The sequence below is a fragment of the Eleutherodactylus coqui genome, chromosome 4 (assembly GCF_035609145.1).
Source record: "Eleutherodactylus coqui strain aEleCoq1 chromosome 4, aEleCoq1.hap1, whole genome shotgun sequence".
Lineage (NCBI taxonomy): Eukaryota > Metazoa > Chordata > Amphibia > Anura > Eleutherodactylidae > Eleutherodactylus > Eleutherodactylus coqui.
Genome location: NC_089840.1, coordinates 5,011,605 through 5,026,238, shown reverse-complemented (window position 1 = coordinate 5,026,238; position 14,634 = coordinate 5,011,605). Strand labels below are relative to the sequence as shown.

Sequence of the window (14,634 nt, the reverse complement as noted above, 5' to 3'; positions counted from 1 at the left end):
ACCCGTAGAATAAAGTTATCAGGTCATTTTTGTTGCAGTTTGTGCGCCGTAGAAACAAGACACACCCAAAGATGGCGGAATGTCGTATTTTTTTTTTTCATTTTACTCCACTTAGAATTTTTAAAAAGTTTTTCAGTGCATTATCGGTACATTAAATAGTACCAGTGAAAATACAACTCGTCCCGCAAAAAAAACAACAACAACCCTCATACAGCGACGGCGATGGAGACATAAAGACATGGGTTAATAGTTGAGAAAAATAAAACTTTTACCAGTTGTTGCATCTAAAAAATCTAACAGTTGGTCTCCCTGCATCCATGAAGGCCCAATTTATTAAAATATCACTTTATTACTCCTGTATGACTATCACTGTTCCAGAATTGTGCTTTTTTGATCGCTGCATCTCCAAGCACAAATTGAATACAAAACTATCAAAATGTTGTATGTTCCCAAAAATGGTAGAAATACAAAAAACGAGCGCTGACAGAGCACCAATGATGGAGGAATGAATACGTTATGGGGCCGAGGTGTGCGGGCAGAAAGCGATTCGATTTTTTAAGAAAAGGTATTTTACGCTTTTATGAAGGACTATATTAAGGAAACGATATAATTCGGTGTCGTTCTCATTGTGACCCGCAGAATTAAGACAACTTGTCGTTTTTACTGCATCAGTAAGTTTCCAGCACATCATACGGTACATTACATAAAGCGCTGAAGAATACAACATATCCTGCAAAAACCAAGGAGCCCCCAGACTGCAGCAGCGAGGGGTTAATGAGGAGGCAGGACTATGGGAAAGTGAGGAGGAGGAGCCAAAAATGAGGGCGAATCATGAAGGGGTTAAAGACATGCAGTATACAAAGTACCCTGAAAACTGAAATTTGGGGCCGGACTGAGAACATTCATGGCCTTTTTTAACATGAAAATGTTCCTGGAGTCTGACTGTAGGAAGTAATGGCCGCCGCCTCCGCCTGCTCCGGACGTTGCATCTGCCGCTGTGGATATATTACATGGATGGATAATAAATCCGTGTTCATTCAGCAAACCTAAAACATACTGGAAGATATCATCACCTCCAGCGGAGTGACCCCGGGTGACGGCCACGCCCCGGCGGTCTGGACTGGGCCACGTGTCATGAGGGTCCGGTCCCACATGGCGGTTGCCACAACAATACAACTGAAGACCCCGCTGTGATGTAGCTGCGTTCACCGCTTGTTTATTGGTAATGGCCTTGCAGTTTCAGCCAAACCTGCAGACGTTACAAACCTACAGCGAGTAGACACTGAAATCACTTACCAGCCGTGCAGAACTGCATCCGCAGCAGCTCCTCAGCCACATCTGATGCAACCTCATCATGCAGCAACTGCTACGTGGGGCCCGAGAGATGGATTGGGGGTCTTAAGTCACGCAAGTGTTATAGTAATGATATATGTATTCTATTATATAATCTGTTCATATGTTTCTCACACCAACCTAGGCTAACACGCATATATATATCTACCTTCTTAGTAAATAACACCATCTTAATGGTTTACTTGTCCTGTATTGTACAAAATGCCTCTCATAACTCCCACACTTCTGTGTGTGTGCCCGGAACGCTTCATCCCTTCTTCTTTCCTGTGGAACTAAGGAGCAGAGGTCAGGGGAGAAGTATCTCGGGTGCACACACTGACGTCACAATGTGTACCGGTATCAGTGCCGCTGCGTGATTACCGGCTGGAGAGCTGCGGCACCCCGGCTGGTAATCACTATCGTGGCGAGCAGCTGACGGCTCTGCGTGCCTCCTCTGGCATGTATTCCATAGGTTTGCCACAACGGACCTAGACCCTGGGTTGGAGCCCCTGGCTATCACTCGCGGAGCCCCAAGAGCTCTGCAGAGCACAGTTTGGGAAACGCTGATATAGAGTAAAGACACTTAAGGCATATTCATTTTTACATTTTGAGCATGCTCTGAGTGCAGCACACACGCTCTGGTTGTTCAGCAATGCCAGGAGCACCTCTTGAGCACGTTCTTGAGCGCAATGTGATGCTATGTGGAAACACATCTCAGCATGTTCTATCTTCCTGCAATATCGCCCATTGTTTTCACTGGGGCTGGCGGCAGCAGCGCCGGTCCTATTGAAAGCAATAGGAGAAGTCCACGATCCTCTATGACAGCAGCGGCACGGGATTTCTTTATCCCCTTGGGGAATCCCTCCAGATGCAGCAGGGAAATCCCTTCAGAAGCAGCGCAGGTGAAGGGATTCCCCACGTGGATGAAGGAATCCCCTGATGCTGCTGTCACAGAGGATGACGGAGTTCTCCCACTGCTTTCAATGGGACCAGTGCTGCTGTCGCCCCATTAAAAGCAATTGGATGAAGGGATTCCCCGTAGTGATGCAAGGCTGTTTTCACATGAAGACGCTTCACATCCACGGGGCTTTAAACGCTATGATTAAAGGACTTGGGTCAGAAACATGAAAGCATCTCTCAGGGTGGAGCGCAGCGATCCTCGCTCTCCATGGTGGAAGGCTTGCAATATACTGCAATATCCTGGACATTTGTATCTGCAGGAATTTATAAAAGTTTGAAAAGTCAATGCTGGACTGTAACCTCCTTGTTATTCTCTCCTTTTAGGACTGGGAGATGCTTGGGGACATCCAGCAAGAATTGGACCCCTGGATAATGTGGCGAAGGAACTCGGATCTCATCTTCTGCAGGTAGGTACCCGTCAATGGACAGCCAATCACACAAAGCATCTGCAGCTCACACACTGGGCAGCTACAAGGCCCAGAGATGGCAGTACCACCCTGGATTGCCCGAGATTTTACATTGGGGCCATTGGATCTCTAGTTGTGGAGACTTCTGTGGCCAGCATACCGTTGTAGAGACATTTGTGGTTGAGACAATGTTATGGGGCAGCAGGAACACTGATGGGGGCACGGACCGTCAGCAAACTGTTCTGGAGCATGGGTTGCAGGACACTGTTACGGGGACATGTGTTACAACGGTAGTGTCTCAGAGTAGGGACCCTCCAGCAATGTAATACCTACCTCCTGTGGTGTGTACGTGTTTGTACTGGTAAACATGGTAGACTGTGTCTTGTTATGTGCGTTGGCTCTGTCGGGGTCAGTCTTAGTTCAATGTCTGGTGTCTGTGTGGCCTAACCTTCAGTGACTGCGCAGAACTCACCCTAACTATGTGTCTTGTCTTTCATCTTAAGTAGCCCTGGCATTGGATAGGTAGGTCACCCCATAGCTGTAGGTGAGACTAGAAAAGGTCAGAATATGGGTGGTCAGGAGAGAGTCGTCGTCGGAGGGAAGAGGGGCAATAGCCTGGGAGTGGAGATGATTCAAGCCGGGCTCAAGTCCGGAGCAGTTGGGCCTGAGGGATTCTGGTCGAGCTCAGCAAGAAAAGTCAAGGTCCAGAGACCTCGGAACTCGGAGAAAACGGCCAATATCAATAGTGAGTCTAACTAATCCTGGGAGAGCCGCCCAATTGCCTCCATTCCTCTACAAATACCCGTCAGGCAGACCCCCCAGATAACTTAGACTGGTCGGTTCATCTTCCCCAACAGAGAGACTAATTAGTGCGGGTGTTTCTGTTGAAGTTAATACTAATTGGAAATCTGCAAAGTGTGAGTTACGTTTGTGTCGGCTAGAGACCCCCACAAGGCATTTGTACCACATACACTGTTATGGGGGCATCTATGGCTTATTCCCAAGGATCTTCGGATCAGTCTATCGAGGCTGTGATACTTTGCTTCTGTGTACTTATCATTATGAGCGACATTTTAGCGGTAATTGCTGTGTGAACAGTTCTGTGTTTTCCGTATCGCTGTTCGTTGACCGGTGTCAGCGGACATAACGCTGCGGCGGCCGCCCCCTATATGCAGTGTACTCCCCCCGGACCTGCTGGGGATTCCTGCAGCGCCGGCCTCCGCTCTGTGCAAAAAGCATTTTAATTCATTGCAATTTTTCATTTGTGGCCTAAAGCCCAGTAGGTTTGTGCAGAATGTTACTATTATCTGAGGAAAATACATAACAGGCCGCAATAATCTCCCCAAACCTGCACAATCTCACTGCGGGCAATGTGGTTCTCATAAAGGCGCCCTGCACAGCGGCTCGCTGGCTGCTCTTTCTCATCAGACCGGGTTTTACTGCTTCATCAGAATGAAAAAATACCTGGAAGAGTCTCAGAGGAACAGAAAGCAGTTATGATTAAACTAGAACAGCTAATGACCTCTGGGTGGCGCCCCCTAGAGGCGTGCTAAACCAGAAAGAGATAGAACTAACGGCAGAGTCGCTTCTCGTCGCTGGCATTTTGGTTTATTAGCTTTTTGCCGCCTGGTATTCTGTGTTTAAAGCCGATGTGCAATTCTGTAACCAGTTTTCATTGATTCAGCAAATCTGTAATAAGAAATGAAGCCGATTCCCAAATAGCTTTGATGCCACTATTTTGCGTATACAGCCCATATGCAGACTTATGTGTCTCCGTGGCTACAGAGGTGCAGTAGAGGCCTCACAGATGTCCTATCGGGGTTCTTACGACATATAATGAAGCGTTTGTATGTGTGATTACGGACGTAAGCCCAGGTCCACACAAGCCCGAGGAAGAGACTCAGCGACCGTCGAGGGACAGTCAAGAGCAGAGGCATAACTTGAAGCTCCTGGGCCCCAATGCAAAACCTGTAACAGGGCCCCCAATTATAGTGCTTAATTCATAGTACTGGGCTCCCTATATGGAGAAGAGGGGCCTTATGGGCCCCCGAAGGCTCCTGGGCCCGGATGCAACCACATCCCCTGCATCCTCTATAGTTACGCCCCTGGTCAAGAGGATTCCACAGTTTTGCAAAATCTGCTATTAAAGTGACCCTTTGGTCCAAGGACAACATTTCTCCAGGAACTACAGAGGTTCTAGTTACACTATGCTGACAGAACTATCGGGATGAAATTAGATGTAATTCACCTTTTACCATCCGGTGTTGGGTGACTTTAGCCTCCATGACTGCAGTCCCCCTCCTCGCTCGCTCCCACCAGATCCCCATAGATGTGTGGAGGGATTTGCCTCCATTCCTGGAGGAGCTTCAGATGAAGCGGGGATGATGAGTGTGTTGGGCGCACAGATACGGCGTTCTAGTTCATCCAGCTCCATGGGTTTGAGATCCGGACTTTGGGCGGTCAGTGAAGTCTGCAGACATTCTGATCCTCCACACTGCGTGCCGTATGACATGGCGCTCAATCATGTTGGTGGAAACACAGAGCTGTACCAGAGTAGGAGATGCCACCAGAGCACAGGGGAGGTGATGCCACATTGTCCAGGATGTCTCTGTACCCATTGGTGTTGATGATGGACTTCGCTATAACCAATGGCCCCAGTCCCTCCCAGCAGAACCCCTTCCTCCGCACCATAACAGAACCTCCTCCAAAAACCACTGTTGGGATGATGTGTCATGTAGAAACCGCTCTCCAGGCAACCACCACACGCAGGTGAGGCCATCAGATCGGAAGTTGTTGGACTGTGATTCATCTGTCCACAACACTTGCTTCCACTCACTTACAGACCGTCGCTCCAAGCCCCATCCAGGCGCCGCTGTGCATTCACTGCTGTGATGTTGTGTGCCGCCGCTCATCCATGGTAACCCTTCACATACCGTTCCCTACGGAGGGTTCTGCTACTAATAGATGTTCCAATGTCCTGTGAAACTCCATGAGCGAGGGCAGATGATGTGTATGATGTCTTCACAGCTCCTACAAGGCTTCGTTGTCCACGTTCTGTCAGTTTACAAGGTCTCCCTGAACGTGGCGGCACCGCACACTCCAGATGGCTTCCATCTCCCAATAACATGGCCAACAGTGGACTCTGGAAGGTCCAGAAGCTATAATGTCCCTATTGACATCCCACCACCAGACCCCGTTGTCAGCTCTACACCTGGTGACATCCCTCCACCAGACCCCGTTGTCAGCTCTACACCTGGTGACATCTTACCACCAGACCCCGTTGTCAGCTCTACACCTGGTGACATCCCACCACCAGACCCCGTTGTCAGCTCTACACCTGGTGACATCCCTCCACCAGACCCCATAGTCAGCTCTACACCTGGTGACATCCCCCCACCAGACCCCGTTATCAGCTCTACACCTGGTGACATCCCCCCACCAGACCCCATTGTCAGCTCTACACCTGGTGACATCCCACCACCAGACCCTGTTGTCAACTCTACACCTGGTGACATCCCACCACCAGACCCAGTTGTCAACTCTACACCTTATGACATCTGATAGTTTCTGTACTGGGATCTCCTGTGTGATCCTTTTCTTTATAGCTAATGCTCACACATCACCTGACCGCACTGGACTGGTGGGGGGGCACATATATTTGTCAACATAATGTATATTACTTGTTTCTGTGCTCTTCTTAGTTTAGCTCCTCCTGTTCATAGGGCCTGTCTTCATATGTCCAAAATGGCCATGGCAATTCTTAAGAGCAATCTTGGTGCTGAGTAGGCTATAACATTACATGTTGCTCACTTGACCAGTGCTGGCCCCTTAGGAGACAGCAGGTTCTGTCTGACTACCGATGACAGTCATGTTTGACGTATGAAGAGCGGCCTCAGCAACAGGCAGATTATTGGGAATAGTATGGCACCAGACAATAGAAGTTTCTCCCTCCGGTCCCTGGAGAGAGTGCAAGTCATCTGGACTGATATGATGGACATTCAGGTTTGTTGGACCTTTTCTATTCAAAGCTGTTTTGTACCATTATGGAAGTTCAGCTGTTCAGCGAGGTTTCTGCTTCATTTATGGGATAACAAGTTTTGTCTGTTTAGGAAATCTAGCTCATAAGATGTATAGAGATGAAATGAACTCTCCAAAGTCACTTTACATTAATAATCTCACAGAACAAGAAACATGAACTTGTAACGACCTCCATATGTCTACTATAGTGGAAGAGGGAAATAAGCATGCAACACAATGCTGGAAGATGCCTCCACTGCCGAGAAGAGGTCCGGTCAAACAATGTCGCAGGCAGCCGGACGTGGATCCACCTTGCCACATACCAGTTTGGCCGTGGGCTATCTGAGGTGGCAGTATCTGGGGAACCCCAGTTTTCATGCTTGACACCTCCAAGTGGGATACCGATTTTGCTGTGAGGTCCGCAAGCTGTTAGACACACAGCTAGTCCCAGTAATGTGGCTGCTGACTCTGCACAGGGCCGACAAGGAACCTGATGTTGTGACCTACAGGTTGTAGGTCAGGGCTGGTGGCAGACAAAAGAAGAGTCCAGGATGTCATGGGTGGTGCTACAACAGGTTCAGGATATCGAAGTAGCTGACAGACAGGGTCAGTTTTTTTTTTCAATGAAAATAAACTTTTTGACGGAACTAAAAGCGGTATATATTTTCACTCCATTAGACGGCTCGCTACTTGAACGTTTTATAAATTTAGGCCTCTGCTGGGTGCTGCGGAGCACACGCTGCCCCCATGTCCTCTTTTATGTCTGCTAGGCCTCTGCTGGGTGCTGGGGAGCACACGTTGCCATCATGTCCTCTTATGTCTGCTAGTCCTCTGCTTGGTGCTGTGGAGCACACGCTGCCCTCATGTCCTCTCTTATGTCTGCTAGGTGCTGTGGAGCACATGCTGCTCTTATGTCCTCTCTTATGTCTGCTGGACCTCTGCTGGGTGCTGGGGAGCACACGCTGCACCCATGTCCTCACTTATATCTGCTGGGCCTCTGCTGGGTGCTGTGGAGCACACGCTGCTCTCATGTCCTCTCTTATGTCTGCTAGGCCTCTGCTGGGTGCTGTGGAGCACACGCTGCACCCATGTCCTCACTTATGTCTGCTGGGCCTCTGCTGGGTGCTGGGGAGCACACGTTGCCCTCATGTCCTCTCTTATGTCTGCTAGGTGCTGTGGAGCACACACTGCTCTCATGTCCTCTCTTATGTCTGCTAGGCCTCTGCTGGGTGCTGGGGAGCACACGCTGCCCTCTCTCTGTAGCCCTTTCTGCTCCTGTGATGCAGTGCTGTCCTTTTTATATCATCCCCACGGACCTGCTAGTGACCTTACAGGACCTGGCGCTGTGGGCGGGGTCAGCCCTGCATAGCCCGGCATGCTCAAAGGTTCTCCTCCACACATACAGCCTCTAGGAGACTCCGAGTGACTGCGCCGCTTACATTGTGAGGGAGGCTGCTGAGTCCCTCTTATACAAGATACAGAGCTGAGCTCCCCGAGAACAGAAGTCAGAATGGTCAATAATAAGGCAAGGGTCATAGCCAGGAATGCGCACAGACTCGGGCTTTGTCACAATGGCTAATGAGACCGGTTGTTTAGGCTTCCATCCTAATATGGATGTGTAATATAGCAGATTCCAGCTAGTAATTGGAGGGGGATAGAATTAGGGAGCACTGGCCCTCCAAGAGAGGGGGTGCAGGCCCTCCAGGTAGAAACCTGGGAGAGAGCAGAGATCTAGGAGTGCTGTGCATCATGTGATCGGCGGTGGCGTCCAACCACAACCCCATGAGCTGCGGCGAGTCCAGTTAAGGGTAGAACATCTATTCATGGAAGCAGTAATAGCAAAATTGTGTAAATGGGGTGAGAGGGGAGTGTAGAGCTGTGGACCCCTATTCCTCTTTGTCATTCATTAGCATACTAGCCCGAACCTTGGCTAACATGTGGCCCCATTACAGCCAAGATGGATGAACAGCGCCTTGTATCGTTTAGTTAAAGTGCATAAGTGCATTGAAGAAAACGCACTTACCTGGTGCTCAGCGGGAAGTCCCTATAAGGGTTGAACCCGCCGGCACCTATGTGTCCCAGATTGCTGATCACACTTACCTAACCTAGGTGTCTGGAGAGACGTCCAGGAGGAACAACCCACTGGTCCTCAGAGGGCATTGGTAACAAGCCCAATATTGGAAAAAATGTAAGAAAACTCTGCACTCCAAGGATCCGGGTAGAGAGAAATAAATGTCCCAATAGCTAAAGGTTTAATTCACCATATTTATTACCTCTATATCACTGAGATAAAAAAGAGGCTGCAACGCGTTTCAGTCCTGGGAAGCGAAGCAAAGTATGAAAACTCACATATGTCTGTATACATCTACATATACAGTGGGGGAAAAAAAGTATTTAGTCAGATCCCAATTGTACAAGTTCTCCTGTAATTGACATCATGGGTAGACCTCAACTATGAGAGACAACATGAGAAAACATCCAGAAAATCACATTGTCTGATTATTACCGAATTTATTTGCAAATTATGGTGGAAAATACGTATTTGGTCGCCTACAAACAGGCAGGATTTCGGGGTCTCACAGACCTGTACCTTCTTATTTAAGAGGCTCCTCTGTCCTCCACTCATTACCTGTAGTAATGGCACCTGTTTGAACGACATCTGTCCACAACCTCCAGCAGTCACACTCCAAACTCCACCATGGTGAAGACCAAAGAGCTGTCGAAGGACACCAGAAACAAAACTGTAGCCCTGCAGCAGACTGGGAAGACTGAATCTGCAAGAGGCAAGGAGCCTGGTGTGAAGAAATCAGCTGGGGGAGCAATAATTAGAAAATGGAAGAGATACAAGACCACTGATGATCTCCTCGATCTGGGGCTCCACGCAAGATCTCACCCCGTGGGGTCAAAATGATCACAAGAACGGTGAGCAAAAATCCCAGAACCACACGGGGGAACCTAGTGAATGATCTGCAGAGGGCTGGGGCCAACGTAACAAAGGCTACCATCAGTAACACACTACGCCGCCAGGGACTCAGATCCTGCAGAGAGCGGGACCAACGTAACAAAGGCTACCATCAGTAACACACTACACCGCCAGGGACTCAGATCCTGCAGAGAGCGGGACCAACGTAACAAAGGCCACCATCAGTAACACACTACACCGCCAGGGACTCAGATCCTGCAGTGCCAGACGTGTCCCCTTGCTTAAGCCGGTACATGTCCGGGGCCGACTGAAGAGTATTGGGAGAATGTCATATGGTCAGATGAAACCAAAGTAGAACTGTTGGGCAGAAACACAACTCATCGTGTTTGGAGGAGAAAGAATGCTGAGCTGCATCCAAAGAGCACCATACCTACTGTGAAGCATGGGGGTGGCAACATCATGCTTTGGGGCTGTTTCTCTGCAAAGGGACCAGGACGACTGATCCGTATACATGAAAGAATGATTGGGGCCATGTATCGTGAGATTTGAAGTGCAAACCTCCTTCCATCAGCAAGGGCACTGAAGATAAAACATGGCTGGGTCTTTCAGCATGACAATGATCCCAAGCACACCGCCAGGGCAGTGAAGGAGTGGCTTCGTAAGAAGCATTTCAAGGTCCTGGAGTGACATAGCCAGCCTCCAGATCTCAACCCTATAGAAAACCTTTGGAGGGAGTTAAAGTCCGTGTTGCCCAGCGACGGCCCCAAAACATCACTGCTCTTGAGGAGATCTGCATGGAGGAATGGGCCAACATACCAGCAACAGTGTGTGCCGACCATGTGAGGACTTACAGAAAATGTCTGACCTCTGTCATTGCCAATAAAGGATTTATAACAAACTATTGAGATGAACGTCTGTTATTGACCAAATACTTATTTTCTACCATAATTTGCAAATAAATTCGTTAAAAATCAGACAATGTGATGTTCTGGATGTTTTCTCATGTTGTCTCTCATAGTTGAGGTCTACCTATGATGTCAATTACAGGTGAACTTGTACGATTGGGATCTGACTAAATACTTTTTTCCCCCACTGTATATATATATATAAACTTACTCAGATTCTTGGTTACATGTCAGACGCCGGTCAGTTGCTGTGATGTCATTTTCGGGTCCGTGTTGTGGGCGGCGTTGATCACATGGTGGTTAAAATGGAGCGCATTGTGCATTCCGAATCAGTAAGGATGGAGCGCCACGTGCGTTTCAATATTAAACCATTTAGCTGTTGGGACATTTATTTCCCTCTACCCGGATCCATGGAGTGTGCAGTTGTTTTTTTTTTACATTTTTTTCAATATTGGGTTTATTACAGCCAAGATGGACTACTAGCCAGCAGAAGTGACCCCAGATGCCCAAGCGTCTTCCATAGTGGGTGCACCTAATATGATCCAGTTTACTAGAGCCAGTAACATAGTATAATGTCCCCATAGTTCCTGGTGATCCAAGGGACCTCTTGTATATTTACCTTACTAAATAATTCATATGATACTTACCTCATTTTGCATGCCCGGATCACATGACTTGGCCTATGCTCCAACGTTTTATGTTGTAAGTTGTCCTATGGGTCTCTCTAGGATTGGGCAAGAGCATGGCTATAGAGGATGCAGAGGTAGCAATTGCTACCGGGTCCTGAAGCCTTAGATCACCCAAAGGTCCCTCTGTCACATTAGAAGAAACCAGTGCTTTAAATGACACAAGGTAGGCAGGGGGACCTGTCACAGATTTTGCATTTGGATCCTGGAGCTTCTAGCTAGGCCTCTAGGATTGGGCCTGCCTATAACTTTCACTATTACAACCTCTATAGCTATGCCATTGCTTATTTACATTGTCTAGTCACCGGACTCCATACTGTCACCTATACAAGCTCGTTGGATAGGTCTATTGGCTTCGCTCCGGCACTGAGGAAAAGAAGGTTGATGACGTTGAGTTTCATTTAAGCACCAATCTCTAGCAAAAGAAACCAAAACAGGCGTCCCAGTTCACAGCATGACCCTTCATTGTATCTAGTAGTCCATATATTGTGCAGACATTTGTGCAAATCCTTTAATTGGTGCTTCCTTCCACCCCATGAGGAGCGAAAGTACCTACATACCACCTATTCATACTTACGGCAGAGAGCTTGTATGATGGCATACAAAGTCCTTATAGGAGTCCACGCATTGCAAAGGGCCCATGTGCATGGGCTCTATGTCTATCAGCACCATTGACATTCCCCCAGGAGGAGGGGTTGGGGTAGAGCATGACCCCCAGGGTTTTCATAGGAGTGGTCTTTACCGGAGCGCTAACATTATATCCCATCACTGCTGCCTTCGTTGTATCAGAAGATAACAGAGGCTGCGGTCACCACTAAATCCCAACATGAAGCACTAAACTCCTTACTAGTCGGGGGTTTCTGTCACTAGAAGTCTTAGCGATATAGCATAATAGTATGAAATCAATGGTGCTGTATTGCCTCAAGATTAATTATGGTGCCTTTAAAGTTCTCCTAATGCCACATTTTACCCTACAAAATGAACAAGTTCAGCTACAAAAACTTGCAGTTGACCAGTAGAATGGGTTCTCCTCAGCCTGGGCCTCCTGAGATCATAATGCGCTAATAACCCCTATGAATGGAAAAAGATCACCCCCCGCATTGTCAACAGGGCCTAAAACCCATTTATGTTTATGTCATAGGGGAAAAATTGGTGGCAGGCCCTCTTTACGGTCCAACTCAAGTGGTAGCACTCCCTTGGTTAGGTTTGGTATGATGCTAATCCGAGAGTGAAACCATCACAGACTCCCCAGAATGTGACTGTCCTCGGTAAGAGAGACAAAGTGATCTTGTAGATATGATGGCTAACAAAAAGAGATGGTGTTATAGCAAGCTTGCCAACCTACTTAGGGTTCTTCCTCAGGCATAGATCGTCCGGCACCATCCTGCCTTCTAATAAATGTCTTTACCTGAACTTTGTCTTTGTGTTTTGCAGACATTGGACGGATTTGTTTTTGTTGTTGCATCAGATGGAAAGATAATGTACATTTCCGAAACTGCTTCTGTGCATCTGGGACTGTCACAGGTAAGTTGATCTGGTCTACACCCATCAACTTGGGGCTCAACATATTTTTTAGTATATCTGGTATAATCGTGTGTTTTTTTTAAACTAGGCCTTACTATATGACCAATTGATGTTCTTCCTCAGAACAATACTGAGCATGGCAGTTCCTGGGGCATCAGCAATGTTTGTAGGCTAAGCTGTAACTTGAAGCACTTGAGCCCTAATGGACAAGTCTGTAACATGACCCCCAAGCCAATACATACCATTTACTGTGGCCCCCTATGTGGCCTCCTGAGGGCCAGGGTACGACTGCCACCACTATGCCCTCTGGATTTAATGACCCTGCCAGAGGAAAGTCAGGAAGAAATGTTTCCACTGTATGGCAAGTTACTAGTAGTCTAAGCCAATGTTTTTCAACTTCAGTCCTCAAGAGCCCCAAACAGGTCATGATTGGAGGATGTCCTATAGAGAGAACCTGTTGCAGTGTCCAAGAATCAAGAGAATCCTAAAAACTGGACCTGTTGGAGGCTCATGAGGACTGGAGTTGAGAAACGCTGGTCTAGACCATTCAAGGGTGATTTTGTAAGTACAAAACGTTGAACTTAAAGGAATTGGTCTTAACCAACCAATGGTACCCTTAGGGTGCTTTTGCATGGGCCGGAATTAGCCTGCAAGACGCACTACGGTCTTCCTGCGGATTTTGATGCAAAATTGAAAATGGCTTAAAACCTGCCTGCAATCCACATCAGAATCTGCCGTTAAACCTACGGATTGTGGTGTTGAATTCCACAGCTGCAGATTTAGGCGCGTCCTGCGGGATGATTCCGGCCAGTGTGAGAACTCTCTTACATGGGATGACTGTCCGGCGCATTCGCACTGACAGCCGACCCAGCGACTATCACTCCTTACACGGGAGCAATGGTGATTCTATGACTGTAGGCGGAGCAGCTGGGGATGGCCTCCGGTCAGCCGCACCTTACACTGTAAACAGCAGTTGTTCATAGAGTTAGCGGCTCCTGTCTAAAAGTACTAATAAGTCGCTTGGTTGAATTTGTCGCTCAGCAGTCTGTCGGTGGCCGCATGCATACGGGGTGATTATTGCCCAAATTCACTGTTTCCAGCAATAATCTAGGTAATAATCGCCCCATGTAGAGGAGCCTTAACTGTGTTGAGGTTGAAACCGATAGCACCGGGTCTGGAATGAGTTTGTACATTTATTCTGGATGTTTCCAGGACTGGTGAAACCTCAAATAGATAAAATGGATGAATATGCCATCTCATAAGTATATCCTGAACTTACCTATAACCCTGCTGTCCACATGGTGTTCGGTAGGGTTGGCTTACTGCAGTGTAGGAGGATCTTCCAATGGAGACTACACACTAAAGTAAGCCCCAAAACTCCAACAGAAGCCGACCCCACTAGGAGAGGACTTTGGAGCAAAACTCATCTATGAGATCCTATGGATGATTGGCGCTGTGTGTACAAAGATAAGTGCAGAGATTACGATGCGGTTATAAGTGGACCTCACATGGCTTGTATAGTTGGGGGTGAAGCCGCAGGGACATCTCCTCTCTAATCCCAGTCCTTGCATTCTGTCCCAGGCTGAGAACATGGCCCCTTTAAATCTTCTTGCAATAAGTCTATAGAGACACTTTTAGACTCCCTAATGATTCATTTTGAGCCGTATTGTTTGCTAAGTAGTGGCACAAATATATTCGGGCCGCTGCCTAGCAACAGAGAATGCAGGTCACCGCAGGACAGCGGCACATCTCCATGCTCACGCATTTAATGGGAGGGCTGGTGGGACTTGTTTGTAGCTGGAAACCAGCGCAAGAGCATTGATTGCTGGGAAATTTTTCATTTATAGTTGAATTTTTATTTGTTTTTTAAAGAGTCAAAA

The 14,634-nt window shown here is 47.8% G+C and overlaps 1 protein-coding gene across 2 annotated transcripts in view; it reads left to right on the top strand.

The window, feature by feature from the left end:
* Window positions 1–14,634, top strand: part of SIM2 (SIM bHLH transcription factor 2) — a 106,050-nt gene that overhangs the window by 48,226 nt on the left and 43,190 nt on the right. For both annotated transcript variants that reach the window (XM_066598521.1, XM_066598520.1), the window contains exons 2-3: window positions 2,617–2,699; window positions 12,665–12,754. In XM_066598521.1, the coding sequence (XP_066454618.1) occupies window positions 2,617–2,699; window positions 12,665–12,754 (173 nt within the window). The remainder of the gene's footprint in view (window positions 1–2,616; window positions 2,700–12,664; window positions 12,755–14,634) is intronic.